This window comes from Alexandromys fortis, unplaced genomic scaffold (genome assembly GCF_014885135.2).
Source record: "Alexandromys fortis isolate MF-2015 unplaced genomic scaffold, M_Fortis_MF-2015_v1.1 scaffold_16, whole genome shotgun sequence".
Classification (NCBI taxonomy): domain Eukaryota; kingdom Metazoa; phylum Chordata; class Mammalia; order Rodentia; family Cricetidae; genus Alexandromys; species Alexandromys fortis.
The window spans coordinates 165235-183070 of record NW_026067893.1 but is presented as its reverse complement, the minus strand read 5'-3'; the positions used below and the strand labels follow the sequence as shown (position 1 = coordinate 183070).

The 17836-nt window shown below is 43.8% G+C and overlaps 1 protein-coding gene across 5 annotated transcripts in view; it reads left to right on the top strand.

The window, feature by feature from the left end:
• The window catches only part of Grk5 (G protein-coupled receptor kinase 5), a 200544-nt gene that overhangs the window by 68190 nt on the left and 114518 nt on the right, over positions 1 to 17836 (top strand). For 3 of the 5 annotated variants that reach the window (XM_050148688.1, XM_050148695.1, XM_050148706.1), the window contains one exon: positions 14202 to 14297. The exons of 1 other annotated variant lie outside the window; for it this stretch is intronic. In XM_050148688.1, coding sequence (XP_050004645.1) covers positions 14202 to 14297 — 96 coding nt within the window. Of the gene's footprint in view, positions 1 to 14201; positions 14298 to 17836 lie in introns of those variants that run through there. One more of the 5 variants, XM_050148715.1, reaches the window with a different exon arrangement.

The window sequence follows — 17836 nt, the reverse complement described above, 5'->3', positions numbered from 1 at the left end:
AACTACCCAATCTCAGAGGCAGAGAAAAGAGCCTGCCCTACCAGTGATCATGCAGCACTCTACCTCCAGCCTAGACCTAGACCTCTGTCTGAACATCCTTAGATCCTTAGCTTATCTGTGTCTCAGGCTTCCTGAATTTTGCATGAACTCTTCTTCCCTCCCTCCCTCCCTCCCTCCCTCCCTCCCTCCCTCCCTCCCTGCCTCTTTCCCTCCCTCAGTGTATGTAGTACACACACATGTGGCACATATGGAAGCCAGAGGACTTTATCATATGCCTTCCTTTTGTACACCACTGTATATTTTTGAAATAGGGTCTCTTACTGAGTGTGAAGCTTTCCATTTTGACTGGTTAGCAAGCTTCCATGATTCACCCACCCTTGCCCTGCCTGTGCTGGGATTGCAGGGGTGTACTGCCATGCTTGGCTTTACATAGGTGTTGGGATCTGAACTCAGGTCCTCATGTTTGCATAGCAAGCTCTTACTCACGGAACTGTTTAGGCCAGGGTGCTCGCCACAGATGGCCTGGAGGGTAATCCAGGCACCTTCTCCTTTAGTTTTTAAACTCTGTTACCCCGAGCTCTTAGTCCTGCTCCCTTAGGGCACCTCTGAAAACTCATCTACTCCCCTGCCATGGTCCCAGACCTTTGCTTTCTGGGCCCCCTTCCTAGCCATTTCTTTTTTGGAGGGGTGCTTGAGACATGATAATCCTATGTAGCCCTCGCTGTCCTAGAACTCACTATTAGACCAGGCTTGCCAAATTTACAGAGATTTTCCTTTTTCTCCCCCCTGAGTTCAGGGATTAAAAATGTACATCACCACACTCCTTACCACTTTTTTGAGCTATAGTGTGTTCAGCCTCACTCTTGGTTATGGAATCCTTGTACATACCCTTCCCTCGGCTGGGCATCCTTTTGCCCCAGCCATTCTCCTTGCCATGGTACACCCCCCCCCGACTCTCATGGATACTACACTCTCCCCAGAACCTGACCTCCTAGATGCTGGCATGACTGCCCCCAACCCCAAACTCAGAGAACAAGAACAAGGCTGTGTCTCCTTTCTCGTTCATTATCAGTGCCTGGAATAGCAGGTGTTTACTGACCAAAGGTACAAATGGATGAAGATCAGAGCACTTATCTGATAGATAAAGGAATGCTGATTATCTTTCCTTTGGGTTTGCCAAAAGAATCCCTCGGATGTAACTCAATGGTAGAACAGCATGTACAAGATGCTGTACAATTAGCCTCAGTATAATTCACACATAGACACACACACACACACACAGACACACACACAAATCCTAAGGTTTTCTTGCAGAGCCTCAAATTTATCTAATTATGTGTTGACAAAGTTGTATGTCCTGTAAATTTGAAATGTCCTGCTTCAATGGGTCCTAAGTGGTTTCTGGGTACCCCTGCAGGGTCCAAGGGCAAGTTTTGTCTAACATTGGCCTGGTTTAAATCCTTATGTGTCCCTGAGGACATTGTAGCTGGAGAAGAAAAGGGATGAGGTGCTCTTTACCTCAGATCGCAGGGTGTAGTATCTTAGCTCTTTGGTGGGCTCAGCTCCACTTCATCTGCACCCTGCTACAGAGGCTGTTAACCTTCAAGTGTCATTCCTTGCAAAGAGACAGTAAATGGGGAAATGTGTATGCCTTTGAGACCAGGGCTATCAGTTCCATAAAACTTGGAGAGTATATTTTAAGATCGTGAGGTAGGGCTGAGCAGATGGCTCGGCAGCTAAGAGCACTTGATACTTTTCCAAAGGACCTTACTTCTATTCCTGTCACCCATGATGGCAGTTTCAGTTCCAGATGCCTCTGGCCTTTGCGTTGCCTGCACACACACACACACACACACACACACACACACACACACACACGCACGCATGCACGCATGCACACACACCCCCTATATAATATATCTATATATACACACATATATATGTTTAAAAATAAAAACATCTTAATTTTTAAACTGAGAGGTGTGTCTAGGGATGTAGCTCAGTTGGTAGAATGCATGGCCAGTATGCACAAAGCTCTGGGTTCAGTTCTTAGGGTCTCTAGCCCAGGCTTGGCTTTGAAATTGTTACGTAGTGGAGGATGACCTTGAACTTCTTATACTCGTGCTGGGGTTAAAGGTGTATGCCCCCAGCCACAGTGTATGTGGTGTTCTGTGTAAGTTTACTTTCATGACCGGGGTCTGTGGCTATGAGGACACCTCTGCTTGCAGGAGCTGGTTGGTTGTTTTTTTCATTAGATGTCAGGTAGTGGTAGCATGGATGGAGGAGAGAGGGGAATCAGAGTGTCTCCTGTAGAGGGCTCCAGTGATCCATACTTCCATTGCTGCATGGCCCTAGGGTTATGCTTGGCTCACATAACCTTCCTAGGTCTAGAGGACAGAAGAGTGTGGAGTACTCGGAACTCTGGGAGACTGGGAGACTCATGAGTTTGGACTTTATCTTTTCTGTATTTTGGTGTGACTGGGAGGTCGGTGTGGGCAGTGGAGGCTGATAGGTGAGGCAGCAGGTAAGGCTATGGTGTAAGGGAACTATCGTGGGGGAACATGAGAATACAGCTTGTTTTTGCTCTAAGCAAATAACCACCAAACAGTGATGAAACTTTTCCCTGAATGTTGTGTGCACTAAATCATCCCCATGTTTTCTGCTATTTTTACAATTGTGGGTTGCAAAGTAGATGTTTTCTTACCATTTTGTAGATGCAGAAACTGAGACTTGAGTTGTTTACTCGAAGTTCACCAGATAGTTAGTCAGCAGCTGAGCTTACCTGTGTGGCACTTACCCAGCTGCAATGGGGCCTAGTCTCCTATTGTTTACCTGGGATGTGCAGGTGTCCTGCTGCAGACACACAGTGCACTTAAGGTGCTCATTCTGAGGGCCCTGGAAACTTGCAGAAAGAACAGTTTCTCTTTCTCTTTTTTTAAATTGTTGTTGTTGTTGTTGTTGATTTTTATTGAGCTCTACATTTTTCTCTGCTCTGCTTCCTACCTCTCCACTCCCCACTTCAACCCTCTTCCAAGGTCCCCATGCTCCCAATTTACTCGGGAGATCTTGTCTTTTTCTACTTTCCATGTAGATTAGATCAATGTATGTCTCTCTTAGGTCCTCATTGTTGTCTAAGTTTTCTGGAATTATGATTTATAGGCTGGTTTTCTTTGTTTTATGTTTAAAAACCACTTATGAGTGAGTACATGTGATAATTGTCTTTCTGTGACTGGGTTACCTCACTCAAAATGATGTTTTCTATCTCCATTCCTTTGCCTGTAAATTTTAAGATGTCGTTATTTTTTTCTATTGGGTAGTACTCCATTGTGGAAATGTACCACATTTTTCTTATCCATTCTTTGGTCAAGGAGCATTTAGGTTGCTTCCAGGTTCTGGCTATGACAAACAATGCTGCTATTAACATAGTTGAGCACATGTCCTTGTGATACAGCTGAACATCCTTTGGGTATATACCCAAAAGTGGTATTACTGGGTCTTGAGGAAGGTTGTTTCCTAATTTTCTGATAAATCGCCACACTGACATCCAAAGGGGCTGTACCAGCTTGCATTCCCACCAGCAATGCAGGAGTTTACCCCACAACCTCTCCAGCATAAATTGTCATCAGTGTTTTTGATCTTGGCCATTCTTTCAGGTCTAAGATGGGAGCTCAGAGTTGTTTTGATTTGCATTTCTCTGATGACAAAGGATGTTGAGCATTTCCTTAAGTATCTTTTAGCCATTTTTGATTCCTCTGTGAAGAGTTCTCTGTTTAGGTCTGTACTCCATTTTTCTTATTGGATTATTTGTTCTTTTGATGATCAGTTTCTTGAGTTCTTTGTATATTTTGGAGATCAGACCTCTGTCTAATGTGGGGTTGTTGAAGATCTTTTCCCATTCTGTAAGCTGTTGTTTTATCTTGTTGACTGTGTCCTTTGCTTTACAGAAACTTTTCAGTTTCAGGAGGTCCCATTTATTCATTGTTTCTCGTTGTGTCTGTGCTACTAGGGTTATATTTAAGAAGCAGTCTCCTGTGCTAATGCGTTCAAGTGTACTTCCCACTTTCTCTTCTATGAGGTTCAGTGTGGCTGGCTTAATGTTGAGATCTTTGAACCATTTGGACTTGAGTTTTGTGCATGGTGATAGATATGGCTCTGTTTTCATTCTTCTACATGTTGATATCCAATTATGCCAGCACCATTTGTTAGATATGCCAGTAGGCTAAATATGGATACCCCAACAGTACAGAAGAACTTTGGGTGACTGTCCAGGTAGTGAGATGTCTCTGTCAATTCTAGAGTTTTTAAAGTTGCTTCCTTTTTCCATAGGTAATATTATATCCTTCTGGAATCTTTGATGGAGTTGAAGAATTTGTAGTTATAGTTTTCCTTAGTTATTATAAAAGATAAAGTAAATAAAAATATTGTAACTGTAATTCTTGCTTGGTATCTGTTTTGTTATATGTAATTTTACTATGTTAAAGTTAAAGCCTTCATTTTTCTTTAAACAGAAAAGGGGAAGTGGTATGGGAGGTCCTTCTGTTTATGTGTTACTTTTATTGATTAATGAGTAAAGAAACTGCCTTGGCCTGTTGATAGGGCAGATCTTAGGTAGGTGGGGAAAGCTAAATGGAATGCTGGGAGGAAGAAGGCAGAGTTGGAGAGATGCCATGGAGCTGCAGGAGACAGAGGTGCTGAAACTTTGCTGGTAAGCCACAACCTCGTGGTGATACACAGGTTAATGGAGATGGCTTAAATTAAGATCTAAGAGTTAGCCAATAAGAAGCTAGAGCTAATGGGCCAAGCAGTGATTTAATTAATGTAGTTTCTGTGTGGATATTTTGGGGCTAAGCACCCAGAAACAAATGAGTGGTCTTCTGCAACAGAAAATAACTCTATTATTTATCTTACCTTGATAAATTTAAAGTTTTATACCTAAGCCATTTTCTTTTGTAACTTGTATTGCATCCTAAAACTATCCTTTTAGACCTCAAAACATTTCCTTAGATAAACAATTTAAGCTTTATGTCTCTCAAGCTTATACACTTTGTATCTCTTTTGTGAGTTTCTTTTCTGAATTGGTAACAAGGAAAGCTGTAACTGTAATTATCTAGTCTTAAACTCCTACCAGAGACCCAAGAAGGATAAACTATTACCTGAGTAGCAAACCCCTTTCAGAACCAAGGCTCAGCACAGCGGCACCACTTATATTGCAGTTAAGAAGCTGTGGGTCAGCTGATGTATGCCAGCATGACTGTTGCCCAAGGATGCAGCCTCCATCACCAGCACTGTCTTTGGGTAAGGGTTTCCTGAGAGGTCGTCCTCAGCTGTGTATCTCTTCCAAGTTTTTCCAGACTCTTCTCTCAGGCTCAGTTCTAGTGCTGAGGAGGCCTGTCTTCTTGTCCCCATGGTGACCAGTAACCAGGTCTTGTGTTGGTTTTGGTTTTTCTAATTTGAGGTTGTGGGATCCCCTGGTGTGGCTGAGGTTTTTATGCTCTGGAAACCCCAGCTGTGGTGTGATCATGAGGTAGGGCTTATGTGATGTTGGGCCCTGCCACAGACCACAGGCCCCACAAGCCCTGGGCAGCACACCGTGCTTCTCCATGCTCCACTTGGGAAGCTTTGGGTTATTCTAGCTGGAAACTGCGGCACCATGGAATTTTCTGGGGTTAGAACTGTGTGTCTTTGTCTCACCACATCCAGTCCTGCAGAGGCAAGGACTGCTCCGGAGGCCTGGGTTATACTGAAGCTCCTGGCCTCACCACAGCTGTGTCTGTTCATTAAGTGAGATCGTCTGTTACATCAGGAACCCCTGATAAAAGTGGCAATAAAAGAGCCAGCTACTAGACAGACCAATTGACTTAGAAAGAGTCCCCCCTGTCTGTTGCTTCTCTGACTTCTTTCACCACCTGCCCCATCCCTGCCTTACTGATGATTTTTTTCAGGCTTCTCCCTCGCCTGATTTTTAATATATCTGAGTATCAAGAATATCAGTAGGGTGTGAATGACCTAATATTATGCAACTTGGGCCCCTTCCTGAGTCTCTGAGTTGGCTCTTCTGGATACCTAGGATGGACCCTGCCATGTGATTCAGTTGGTGGTGGGATCAGGCTTTGAAATTGGATAGGATGCTGCTTTGTGTCCCCAGACCTTTCTACTTCTGTATTCTGCCCATCTTTGGAGTCATACGCCTAGCTGGGAAGGCCCCCAAACACTCAGACACCAAGATGGTGATGGTTTGGATAAGAATGGTCCCCACAGGTTCATAGGTTTGACTACTTGGTCCCCAGTTGGTAGAAATTTTGGGAAGGATTTAGGGGTTTGGCCGTATTGCAGGTGTGAAACTGATTGTGGGCTTTTATAGTTCAAAAGACTCGTGACATTCCCAGTGTGATTCTTCTGCCTCATGCTTGTGGATCGAGATGTGAGCTCACAGCTGTTCTTGTTACCATGCCTTTGCTCTGCCATTGTGGACTTTCACCCACTGAAATTAAGCCCAATTAAATGTTTTCTTTTTTAGGTTGTCTTGGTCATGATGCTATTATCATATGCTCTTAACAATAGAAAAGTAACTAAGACAAAGACCATAACTTCTAAAAGCTCCTGGTAGTCCTTACCCAGAGGAGAATGGATTTTAGCTGCCCAGAGTCCATGGCCGATACTTGCTTAGGAGACTGTGGTACACAAGCCTTTGGCAGCCCCTTCTGTGAGGCTTTCTGCTACATAGGTTCATCAGGGGGAGTAATGGTGTATGGGTAGCTGAGTCCTGAGAACTCACCCGAGTGGAAAGAACTCAGCAGAGCCTAGTCACACACACCTCTCAGGTAGCATTGTAGCATTGCTGTCTAGATGTTGGCCAAGTGCAGGTAGGTCATTGGCCTTTTGTGTCTGGAAATACAATGGAGTGACCTATGGTATAGTCATTAGGACATGTAAGAACCTCTCAGACCATATTCTGAATGTCTTTGAGGACATCTCTGATCTCTACAGCTTTCCTCTCTGATATATAATCTGTTATAATAGAATGGCTCAGCATGATGAGAATCTGTAACAAACTTGGTCCCTTGCATAGGCATAGTACAATCCTTACCAAACCATAGGCCTTTAATTCATGGACAGAGTCCTGGAAAGAAATGTTTGGGTCTGTGTACCTTTAATTTCTATCAGCAGTATTCCAAACCATTTTGCAGGACGAGCTGATAGCTTCTGTGGCTCTCCCATGTCACCTCTAGTCACACCTGCCACCACTGGTACCTTTGCTCAAGCTTGCTTGCATGGCCTCCTTTCCATCCACCATAATGGAACCTGTCAGACTGTCGCAGACTTTAGGAAAGACCATGATGTGTGGCCTTGAAAGAGAAGATGAGCCTGCAGGTCAGATTTGTTCCTCGGGGACATTTCCCCCAGGGAATGACAGAAAGCAGGAAGACAGCAAGCTGGTGAAAGGTCGTGAGAACTCTGTGGATTTGATAGTAGCCAACTATCGTGTGATACAAGGCAGGCAAGACACAGAAAAATGGGATTGCTGTCATGATGAGTCAGAGCCCTGATTATCCAGTTTTGGAATTGGGAGGAATATTTTCAGGAGACGTGTCCAAATTCTTGTGTTTCTACAGATCCCCTTTAGAAGTAGGCAGGGTGATGAGAAATCAGAGAACGAGAAGTTTTCAGGAAGTTCAAGTGGTTATTCCTTATCTCTGGTATTGCTCAAGCACTTGCATCAGACTCACAGGCTTCTGATCCCTCTGATTTCACCAGTGGAAACATTAATTTGTTTCTTCCTTTTTTAAAGATGATTTATATGTTTTTATTTTATGTGCATTGGTGTTTGACCTGCACGTATGTCTGTATGTGTTGAATCCTCTGGATCTGGAGTTACAGACAGTTGTGAGCTGCCTTGTGGGTGTTGGAAATTGAACCCAGGTTTTCTGGAGAGAAGTCAGTGCTCTTAACCCCTGATCCATCTCCCCAGCCTTGGAAACATCAGTTTCTAGTCAGGCCTTGTGCTGCTACTCCAAGTGCTGTGAGAACAATAGAAGAACAAGAAAAAAGCTCCTTTCCATAAAACTTTCCTCAGCTTCCCCAGAGAGAAAATGAACATCATCCCGAGACTGTCACCTGAGCCTTTGCTGGAGTTGTGAAAGGCCAAGTTGTCTAATGATTTGAAACTCTTTCCTTTCTGTGACTCTATTTCTAATCTGCAAAATGGATTCAATGCGTAGGATCTATCATTAGGGTTAGATGATGAGTAAAAGATGGGTTCACTTTACCAAGTTCCCTGGCCTTGAGTATGTAAGAAACACCACAGTTATTTAACTTCTAAATCAAACAGGTGGGTGTGGCAACACATGCATTTTGGAGACAGAGGCAGGCCCATCTCTGAGTTCAAGACCAACTCATAGAGAGTTCAAGGCTAAACAAGGCTACATAATGAGACTGTCTATAATGCAAAACAACTAAAGAAAGGGAAGAGACAGAAAGAGTGACTATTATTGCTTGGTAAACCCTCGACTGTTTTCACTGCTAGCACATGCCCTCTCATTGAAAGGTCACCCTTTTGTTGGCTCCATCCCTCTTCCTGCTGTTTCCTAATCAGAGGGCACACGTAACAGTGTCTCCAGAAACTGCACCAGGGAAGGAGCTGGCAGGAACTTGAAACTCCTTGCTCAAGGGACACACATAATTTCCTAGTGTCTCCCCTTCCAGGCTTTGCCCTGTCCTCCTTTTTCAAGCTTAAGGTCTAATCCCTTGGTCCTTTGGGTACTTCCCTTGAGCTGTGAATGAGCAGAGCTCAACTGGCACCTCTGTTCTACGTCTTATCCCTTTCTTATTTAATGACAGGAGCCATGCTGCCTAGCTCTAGGCCATCCTCCTGTCTGAAGCCATCCTCTTTCATGTTCCCTCTCTGGCTTTGACCTCTGCTGTCTGGAGTTCCTTGAGGTTTAATGTTTGGACTGGGCTGTTACCTCCATACTGACAGAGACCCGGTTGTCTTTACAGGCTCTTTTTTTTTTCCCTTTTCTCGAGACAGGGTTTCTCTGTGTAACCGTCCTAGCTGTACTGGAACTCATTTGGTAGCCCAGGCAGACCTTGAACTCACAGAGATCCACCTGCCTTTGCCTCCCACGTGCTGTGATTAAAGGTGTGCACCACCCCCGCCTGGCTCATTACAGGCTCTTAAAGCTACAACGGAGCAGTCAGTGAAGATGGAGGGCTCAAGATTATTGCATCCATAGATGGCTGTGAGCTAGTGCATGCAGTTGTTATGGTATTAGTTTGGTGAGCTTCTCTCACTGAGCCCAGAATTTTCATCTGTGAATGGGACAGAGGCCTGCATCAGAGGAAAGGTTGTCACAGGTTCCTACAAGCAATCGTTCATTTTCCTGCTCAGCTGATACGAAGAAAGCTTGCAGTTATCAGGTATTGTGTTAACTGAATCATTGTTTTCCTTTACCCCTTTCAGGATGCCGAGGGCCAGATAGGGTTTTGCCTTTCAAAGGCACCATGGGAAAGGGGGAGCTATACTGAGAGGCCGGGTGCGGCTTTGACAGATAGAGGGGCAGGAAAGACTGCAAGAAACAGGATTGCGCAGGTGTCTGGGACAAAGCGCACATTCCCATCTTATGAGCAGACACCGAGTGTTTACCACAGGCTGAGAGAGAATGGTAGAAAATGCAAGACTGGGTCTTTTCTGTTGTATGCCTGCTATCAGTGTGGGCAACCACACCAATGCACAGGATGATATCTAGACATTGTGAGCTCAGGGATGGCCACTAGTACTCATTGAAAATGTGCTGAAAGAATGGAGGAGTGATCTGTAAGCTGATTGTATGTTCAGGAGATAGAGTGAGCCAACAACCAAAGCTCCCCAAACTCTGCCAAGCCATATGGATAAGGTGGAAAACAGATGTCCTTCAGCTGACCAGGTCAGAGAAGGCCTCCAGGATGGTGGTACAAGTGGATACTGGAAGCGGGAGTGAGAAACACTAAGGAAAGCAGGAAGGGGGTGTTCCCAGTAGAGCAGTGTAGAAGCCCATGTTTGGTGGACTAGGGAGAAGATGAATGTAGGGTTGAATGTAGCCAAGAAAATGAGCTGAGCCTGTGGGCTCCCAGGTGGTTAGATCTGAGAAATACTAACTGTTCCTGCTGAGGCCTGTCTGGGCCCCAGGAAGCAGGTAGGATGTAGGGTTCTAGGCACCTTGTAGGCTTGACGTCCCACTAAAGTAGTACAGTGGGCCTGGGGACAGCTGTGGCCAGGATGATGGAGGAATTTCTACAGTAATGGGATTGGGCCTAGCTTTGTATCTCAAGAGACAGAGATATAATCAAGTTCTACTGAAATAACAAACATTTTCAGTCATTAAATATGTAATTTAGAAACAACAGCCTATTTGTGCTATTTGTCTGGAAGTGCTGACTTCTTTGAGGCAGGTTTGTTTGTTAAGACATTAGGCATTGTTGCAGTGTTATAGGAGTTACAGGAGGCTGGGTTTATTGTGCGACCTTTTGCAGAACTAAAGGGCCAGATGTAGGTGTGGAGGTCATTTTTGTAGGAAAAGAAGCACTCTGCTGAAAGAATCCTGTATCATTTGCCTCTGGTTGTTGTTGTGGGGGGGGGTGCTTGTTTGTTTCCTGGCTGCCCAGACTCCCCCAAAAACCACACAGAAACTGTATTAATTAAATCACTGCCTGACCATTAGCTTTAGCTTCTTATTGGCTAACCCTTACATATTAATTTAACCCATCTCCATTAATCTGTGTATCGCCACGTGGTTGTGGCTTACTGGCAACATTAGGCGTCTGTCTCTGGCTGTGCCTTCATGGCTTCTCCCTGACTCTGCCCTTCTTTCTCCCAACATTCAGTTTAGTTTTCCCAGCCTAGGTTTACTCTACCCTATCACAGGCCAAGGCAGTTTCTTTATTAACCAATGGTATTCACAGCATACAGAGGGGAATCCCACATCAGGTGACTATAAAAGTTGCCATAAACTAAGTGGATTGAAACAACACACACTATTTTGTAGAACTAAGTGGATCAAAACCATGCATATTATTAACTTACAGTTCTGTAGGCTGAGAGTCTGGCCCATGTCTCACTGACTTAAAAACAAGGTATGAGCAAAGCTGGCTTCTTCTGGGTTTCCAGAGAAGAATCTCTGATCTTTTCTAGTTTCTGCAGGTCTCCTATATTCTTTGGCTTAAGGTCCCTTCCATCTTCACAGCTCACAATGGCTAGGCTAGTTTTTTTTCCCTCATGTTTCCTTAATCAGATCTGATGAGTCTCCCTTCCTTGGTTCCACTGGACCTATTACTGGTTGTTTTATGTTGTTGAGACCAAATTAGTGCCAGAAACAACATAAGAAAAGATTTATTTTGGTTCAAGATTTCAGAAGATTCAGTCCCTAGGTGATTTAAAATGTATTGAAGTTGACAATGATTAGCCTGTCTGGGTAATTTAAGAAAATGTCTCTCTTGTTGCCTATAATTCTTTTTTAACCTTACCCCTCCCCCCACCATGTAATTTAACATTTTCACAGATTCTCAGGATTAGGACATCTTTGGGCAGCATTATTCTGTCTTCCACAATTTGTTAGCCTTGTTCTAGAAACTGAAGATGTAAGGATTAGGAGGAAAGCTACCCAGGTACCACGGAGGAGCCTGCACCCTGTCCCTGTGCAGCCTCCATGGTGCAGAGTGTGTCTTCTTTTTGTTCTTCTTTCATCTTTTTTCTTTTGGTTTTTGAAGACAGGGTTTCTCTATGTAGCCTTGACTGTCCTGGTACTCACTCTGTAGACCAGGCTGGCTTTGGAACTCAGAGATTCACCTGCCACTGCTGGGATTAAAAGTGTGCACTAACACTGCCTGCATGTGCCTTCTTTACTTCCTAAAGTCCACTGAAGTTTTTGAGCCCAGCTTCAGTGTTTCTTCCTCCAGGTGGCTCACTTTGCCCACCTCTTTTAATGTCCTAGACAGTTGTCCTCATAATCAACAAACCTCCCCCAAACTGGTCCCTTCTTAAGTGCTGCCATTAGATAAAATAAGGTTTCTCCACATTGCTACGTTTTAGAGCCAATATTCTATGTCTTGGGACGCTGCCCAGCTTATGGTGTGATATTTATTCACAGCCTTGTGCTGTGCCCATCAACTGCTATAGTAGTCTGTGACAGTTAAGTATCTCCAGATGTTTTGAGATGTTTCCTGGGAAGTAGTTTTGGGGGTTGAAAATCACCAGAGGAAAGTTTGACTTCTGTCTTCTGTGGACATGACTACTGTGTCCCAGAACCTGCAGAGGTATCACTACTCAGGAGATGCCCAACACATCCTGGCTGAATGAATTAGTAAATCTGTTAATTTTCCCTAAGTTACTGCTTGTGAGAAGCAGATACCTGCTTTCCATAGCCCAGTTATTCTAGAAAAACCTGGGAGCCTTGGAGAAGTCACATTCTTAGGTTCTAATCAGAGAGTGAAATCACAGTCTGGGGGCATCTTCATTGTTAAAGGTGCAACATCTATTTTTTTTTTTTTTTAAAGAATTGACTTGCTGTGTGACCTAGCAGCTTTTCTCTCCCTGGAATATACCCAGAGGGATTAAAAATAGAGCCTGAAACAGATGCTTGAACACAAAAATATCCATGGAACATATATTTGCCTCAAATTAGGAGACACTCCAGCATCCGTAGACAGACGGGGAAACCTGTATTCAGGGGGCAGGATGTAGTTCAGTTTGTAGAGTGCTTGTCTGCAATGCAGAGCTCAGAGCTCTATTTCCAAGTGCCACATAAACTGAGGGTGGTGTTGCATACCTATTACTTCAGCACTTGCATAGTAGGGATACTAGGGTCAGAAGTTCAGAGTCAGGTGTGGCTACACAGAGAATTCAAGAACAGCCTAGGTAGGCTACATGAGACCTTTTTTCAAAACAAAACAGAAATATGTCTGTATAAGCAAATGTTGTTCAGCCCTAAAAAGGAATAAATTTCTGATGTGTATTATGTTATGGCTAGACCTTACAGGCATTGTTCTACATGAACTAGGTAAGACACCAAAGAGAAATGACTTTACCAAGTAGATTTTACTTGAGAAAGAAAATTGAAGAGAATGAATGGGGAATTTTTTTTTTTAACAATTCATGTTTACATTTTGGGATGACAAAAATGTTCTAGAGATGGCTAGTGGTGACATTTATACAGCAATATGAACTCTCTTTATGCTACTGAATTTTACACTTAAAACCACCAATTTATGCTATTTTATGATGCAAAAAGAGATTCTACATCCCAGCAAGCTCCAGAAATCAGTAGTGTAGGAATGGGAATGAAAACCATATGGGCCACATGAGTTCTGATGGCCCTTTCAGGTCCTTAGCATTTGGAATGGGCATACCTACCCTAGTTCACCTGCTTACCTTTCTATGAGGTTGCGTGTACCACCCTCTGGAGCAACCAGGCAAGCAAACAAACAACGTTATAGAGAGTAGACAGATTTCCAAGAGGGTGCCTAGCTGGTGGGGATAGCTCATCTGGGTATCTGGTATCCTGTTCATGGGGCAACTCTTACCCAGTTCTAGCTGGTTCTTGCCATGTGGGAAGCCTGACTATGGACAAGAAGTCCAGAATCTGAGTTTGAATGCAGAGTGTCTTTGTGTTTAAATATTAGCAACCTGTTTGCCAAGAGCAGGCAAACAAACTACATGTGTGTCTAATTGAAGGAACCCTGCAGGGGTCTAGTCTTTGGCTCCTGGGAGCTCACAGACTTGAGCCCTCCACTCTTCCCATCTATTACAGGATGCTCTGACCCCAGTGTTTTCCTTTGATCTTCTGAACCTTTAAGAGTATTAAACTTGTTACAGACAGGCCAGTGAGGAGCAGGAGCACTGGCATCTTCAAGCTAGGGTCTTAACTCTGCCATCTGTGAGCTGGGTAGACCTAAACGACTTCTTTCTTCCATGTGGCTTGGTAGTATAAAGGAAAAAAGAGAGAAAGAGGGAGGGGGTGGGGAGGGAAGAAGAGAGGAAGGGGGGAAAGAGAGGGAGAGAGAGAATGAATGAATGAATGAATGAATGAATGAATGAATATGTTGGGCTTAGGGCATGTCACCGACTTGATCTAAAGCCCAGAAGCTGGTGGAGAGACTCATGGGAGTGGGATGCAGGCTCTGGAGCTTTGGGCAGCACCAACATCAGTGGCATCTTTCCATTTCTGCAGGGGGTGGAGGAAAGCGCAAAGGGAAAAGCAAGAAGTGGAAGGAAATCCTGAAGTTTCCTCACATCAGCCAGTGTGACGACCTCCGAAGAACCATAGGTAAGGAACACTTTAGCTGCCAAAGTCTCTGTACAACCAGGCCAGTGCAACTCAGCTAAGCAGATACAGGAATTCTGGCTCCATCTGCCATCTTTGGCTGATGGGTCAAAAAATACAACCAGTATTTGTTCACTATTTGGTGTGTGCCAGGATGGGTTACTTCCCTGGTATCTTTGAGGCAGGTGTTGTTATTTTATTCCAGAAGGGAAAACTGAAGCACAATGACTGTTTAAATGGCCTGCAGTATTCCAGATCAAGGGAGAGCAAAGAAGATGGGCCATGGCTAGCTGGAGTCCCCAGGCAGAATGCCCTGATTTTCCTAGATCCCATGCATCCTGCCCTTGGGAGGCCACTTTGTTTTAGGCTTACCATCCCTCTTACTTGGGAGGCTGGTCTTCATGATGGAACCAGCAGCCTATTGACTCGGCCTAATTGTCTTTAGTCCTAACATGGGCTTAGCTCCTGTAGGGACTAGCAAACACACTAAATGGGTCTGCTGAACTCAGTATATCTCTGCCATCCATATGAAAAAAGTCATATATTTTGCTTTACTGAGTTCATGTATTTCTTAAGAGTATAAAAACATGCAAATATGATTTGCAGGGATTTCTAGTTCCAAACAGGAAGGAGTAGATGCAGTGTTCTCTGTCCCTTTCTACCAAGGGAAACTCCGGGAAACAGACGATTCTGGAAGGTAGAGCGAAGGCAGATGGGTGAGGACATTGAGATGTGAGGAATAAAAGGGTTTTCTTTTTGTTTCTGTTATGTTCCTGACAAAGTCTTGTGGGAAACAAAGCCTAATATACTAGTGCATATGGACAAAAAAGCCCTTCTTCATGAGAAAAAAGAAAAGAGCTAACCTATTCCTTCTTGAAAGGAGCAGATAGGGCTGGATAGTTGGCTCAGTGGTTAAGAACACTGGCTGCTCTTTCAGAGTATTCAGGTTTGATTCCCAGAACCCATATGGTAGCTCACAACCATCTGTAATTCTAGTTCCAAAAAATCCAATGCTTTTTGTTGGGTGCCTTAAATACCAGGCATGCACATTGTACAATACATATATGCAGACAAAATATCCATCACCTAAAATAAAGTATTTAAAAAGTGAATGTTTAGAAAGGCACACACAGTGTAACTTGTATACTGTGCACACAGTGCAGACCTGCTTCTTTGGCTATACCTGCATTGACAAACTCACTTAGACTTTGTTTTTGTATAGCCTCTGTATACAATATATGTATATGTATACTATATATATGCAATATATATGTATACTATATATATATATATGTATAGTCTATAATCAGTGTAGATCACTATTACAGATAACATGGACTGAGTGGCTTGAACTATAGACAGAAATTTCTGTCCTGCCTGGTCTCTTAGCCTTTCAGTCCCTAAGAAACACACAGAGGCTTATGTTAATTATAAACTAGTTGGCCTATTAGCTGAGGCTCATTATTAAGTAGCTCTTACAACTTAAATTAACTGATAATTTTTATCTACGTTTAGCCATGTAACTTGGTACCTTTTCTTAGTAAGACCTTTGCATCTTGCTTCGTGTCTGGCTGGTGACTGTGTCTCTGCCTTTCCTCTTCTCAGAATTCTCCTTGTCTGGTCACTTTGCCTATACTTCCTGCCTGGCTACTGGTCAATCAGTGTTTTATTAAACTCATACGAGTGACAAATCTTTACAGTGTACAAGCACATTATCCCACAGCATTGAACAATAGATGTTCACTTTTGTTTCATTCTAAATGTCCAAGATGAAGGACCATTTCTGCTTTGTAGATGGTTTCCTTGTGTCCTTCACAATAGAAGGAAGCACACTTTCTCATTCCTTTCCCTGTTAGGGCTCTGTTTTCATTCATATGGCTCCTCTCTTAATCCATTGTGTTGGATATTAGAGTTCATAATGATGCAGACATTCAGTTCATTAGTAACCTGATCCTAGATCCCAAGACAGCATCTTATTCCTTTCTACTTCTGTTCTCTGAGGGACATATAGCTTCTCTTTTGAAGGGGAGCTAATTGTCCCTACCTAGACTCCAGCTATATCGAGGTATTTCATACAAGTTTAGGGGCCTTCTTTGCACCCTTCTCTCCTAGGGGGCTTCTTGCTTATCCTTCAACTCCTGGCTTCCCTATTCTGTTCACTTCTAGGTTTGAGGTCTGGGAGCCCAAGATTACGCTGTCAGAGTTTCCTGGACTATGGACCCTTACCCAACAGCTCCACCCTGTTTAAGTCCATCTTCAGGTCTCTTGGTGGAGTCTCTACCCATGGGTATGAGAACCAGGCTTGCTGTGTGAGAATGATGTTTCAGTTCTCTGAGATGGTGTTGAAAAGCCTCTGTGTGTTGATGCAGTGTGGAAGAGGCTGGAAAAAACAGGAAGGCCGATGTAAGCTGAGGGACTGCCACACATGGGCCTGGGCCAGGGGTTGGGCCTTCTTGTCTGTTTATAGTCTGTTGCAGTGGTGTTTGCCCAGCCACTGCTGGGGTCCTACTGGAAGGCTTTCTTACATAAAAAAAAAAATCCCATTTCTTTTCTAGACCAATATACAAACCAAACAGTGGCAAACACCAAGTTTGTTTTTCTTGTGGACATATGAGCTCATTTTCTGAAGCTCCCTGGGAAGATGTCCCAAGGCAGGCTCTGAATAGGGCCCACTAGGCAGTGTGGGGCGGTGCAGTAGAAAGGCTGTGCGGCAGAGAGAGGAGCCAAGTTCACAAAGACCCTGAGATTCTGCTTAGAATCATCTAGAACAGTGGTCACTGAAAGCCACAGCCTCTCCTGCCTTCAGCCTTGCCTTGGGCAGCCACAGATCCTCTCTACCCAGACCCCCGGATGACTTAAGAAAATGACAGCTACTACTCTGTTGCACCCACACCCACATCCACTTTTCTACCCTGCTTGGAATGAACCTCTAACTCTGACCTGTGGGTCGTAGGTCCTAAGTGACAAAAAGCTTTGGCTGGGGTGAAGTCTAAGGACCCTTTTTCAGAATAATACTTTTTACATGTGCAAAATGGAATATACAGAGTTACCAAGGGAATCAGTTACTTTCAACTACAGTTATTAAATACCTTTAAAATATAAACTATAGAAATGTGTGCGTTTTTTGTTAATACTTGAAATAACGAGGTCTAACAGCTGGTTAGTAGCTATTGTGATTTTACATCTATGATGCGTATAAATGGTATTTTTGGATATCTGCAGCAACTAAGATATCCAAGGAATCTTAGGAATCAAAGGAATCCTTGTAATCAAAGGAAGTGTGAATTTTTAGGTAGACCTTGATGAAAGGCTGGGCGATATATTCCTCCATGGGAGTCCACAAACCCTTGGCAGCACTGTCTCTATCTTGCCTTCTGCAGTCAGCCCTCAGTGTCCTTGGGTCATTGTCTCCTTCATCCACAGATGCTCTGGACACTCTGTTGTCCTGTGAATTCCTTAGGCTTGTTTTTATCTCTGGGGTCTTTGCCCTGCTATCCCCTTTATCTAGAATGTCATTTCCCACACTTTGTTTTGCCAGAGTA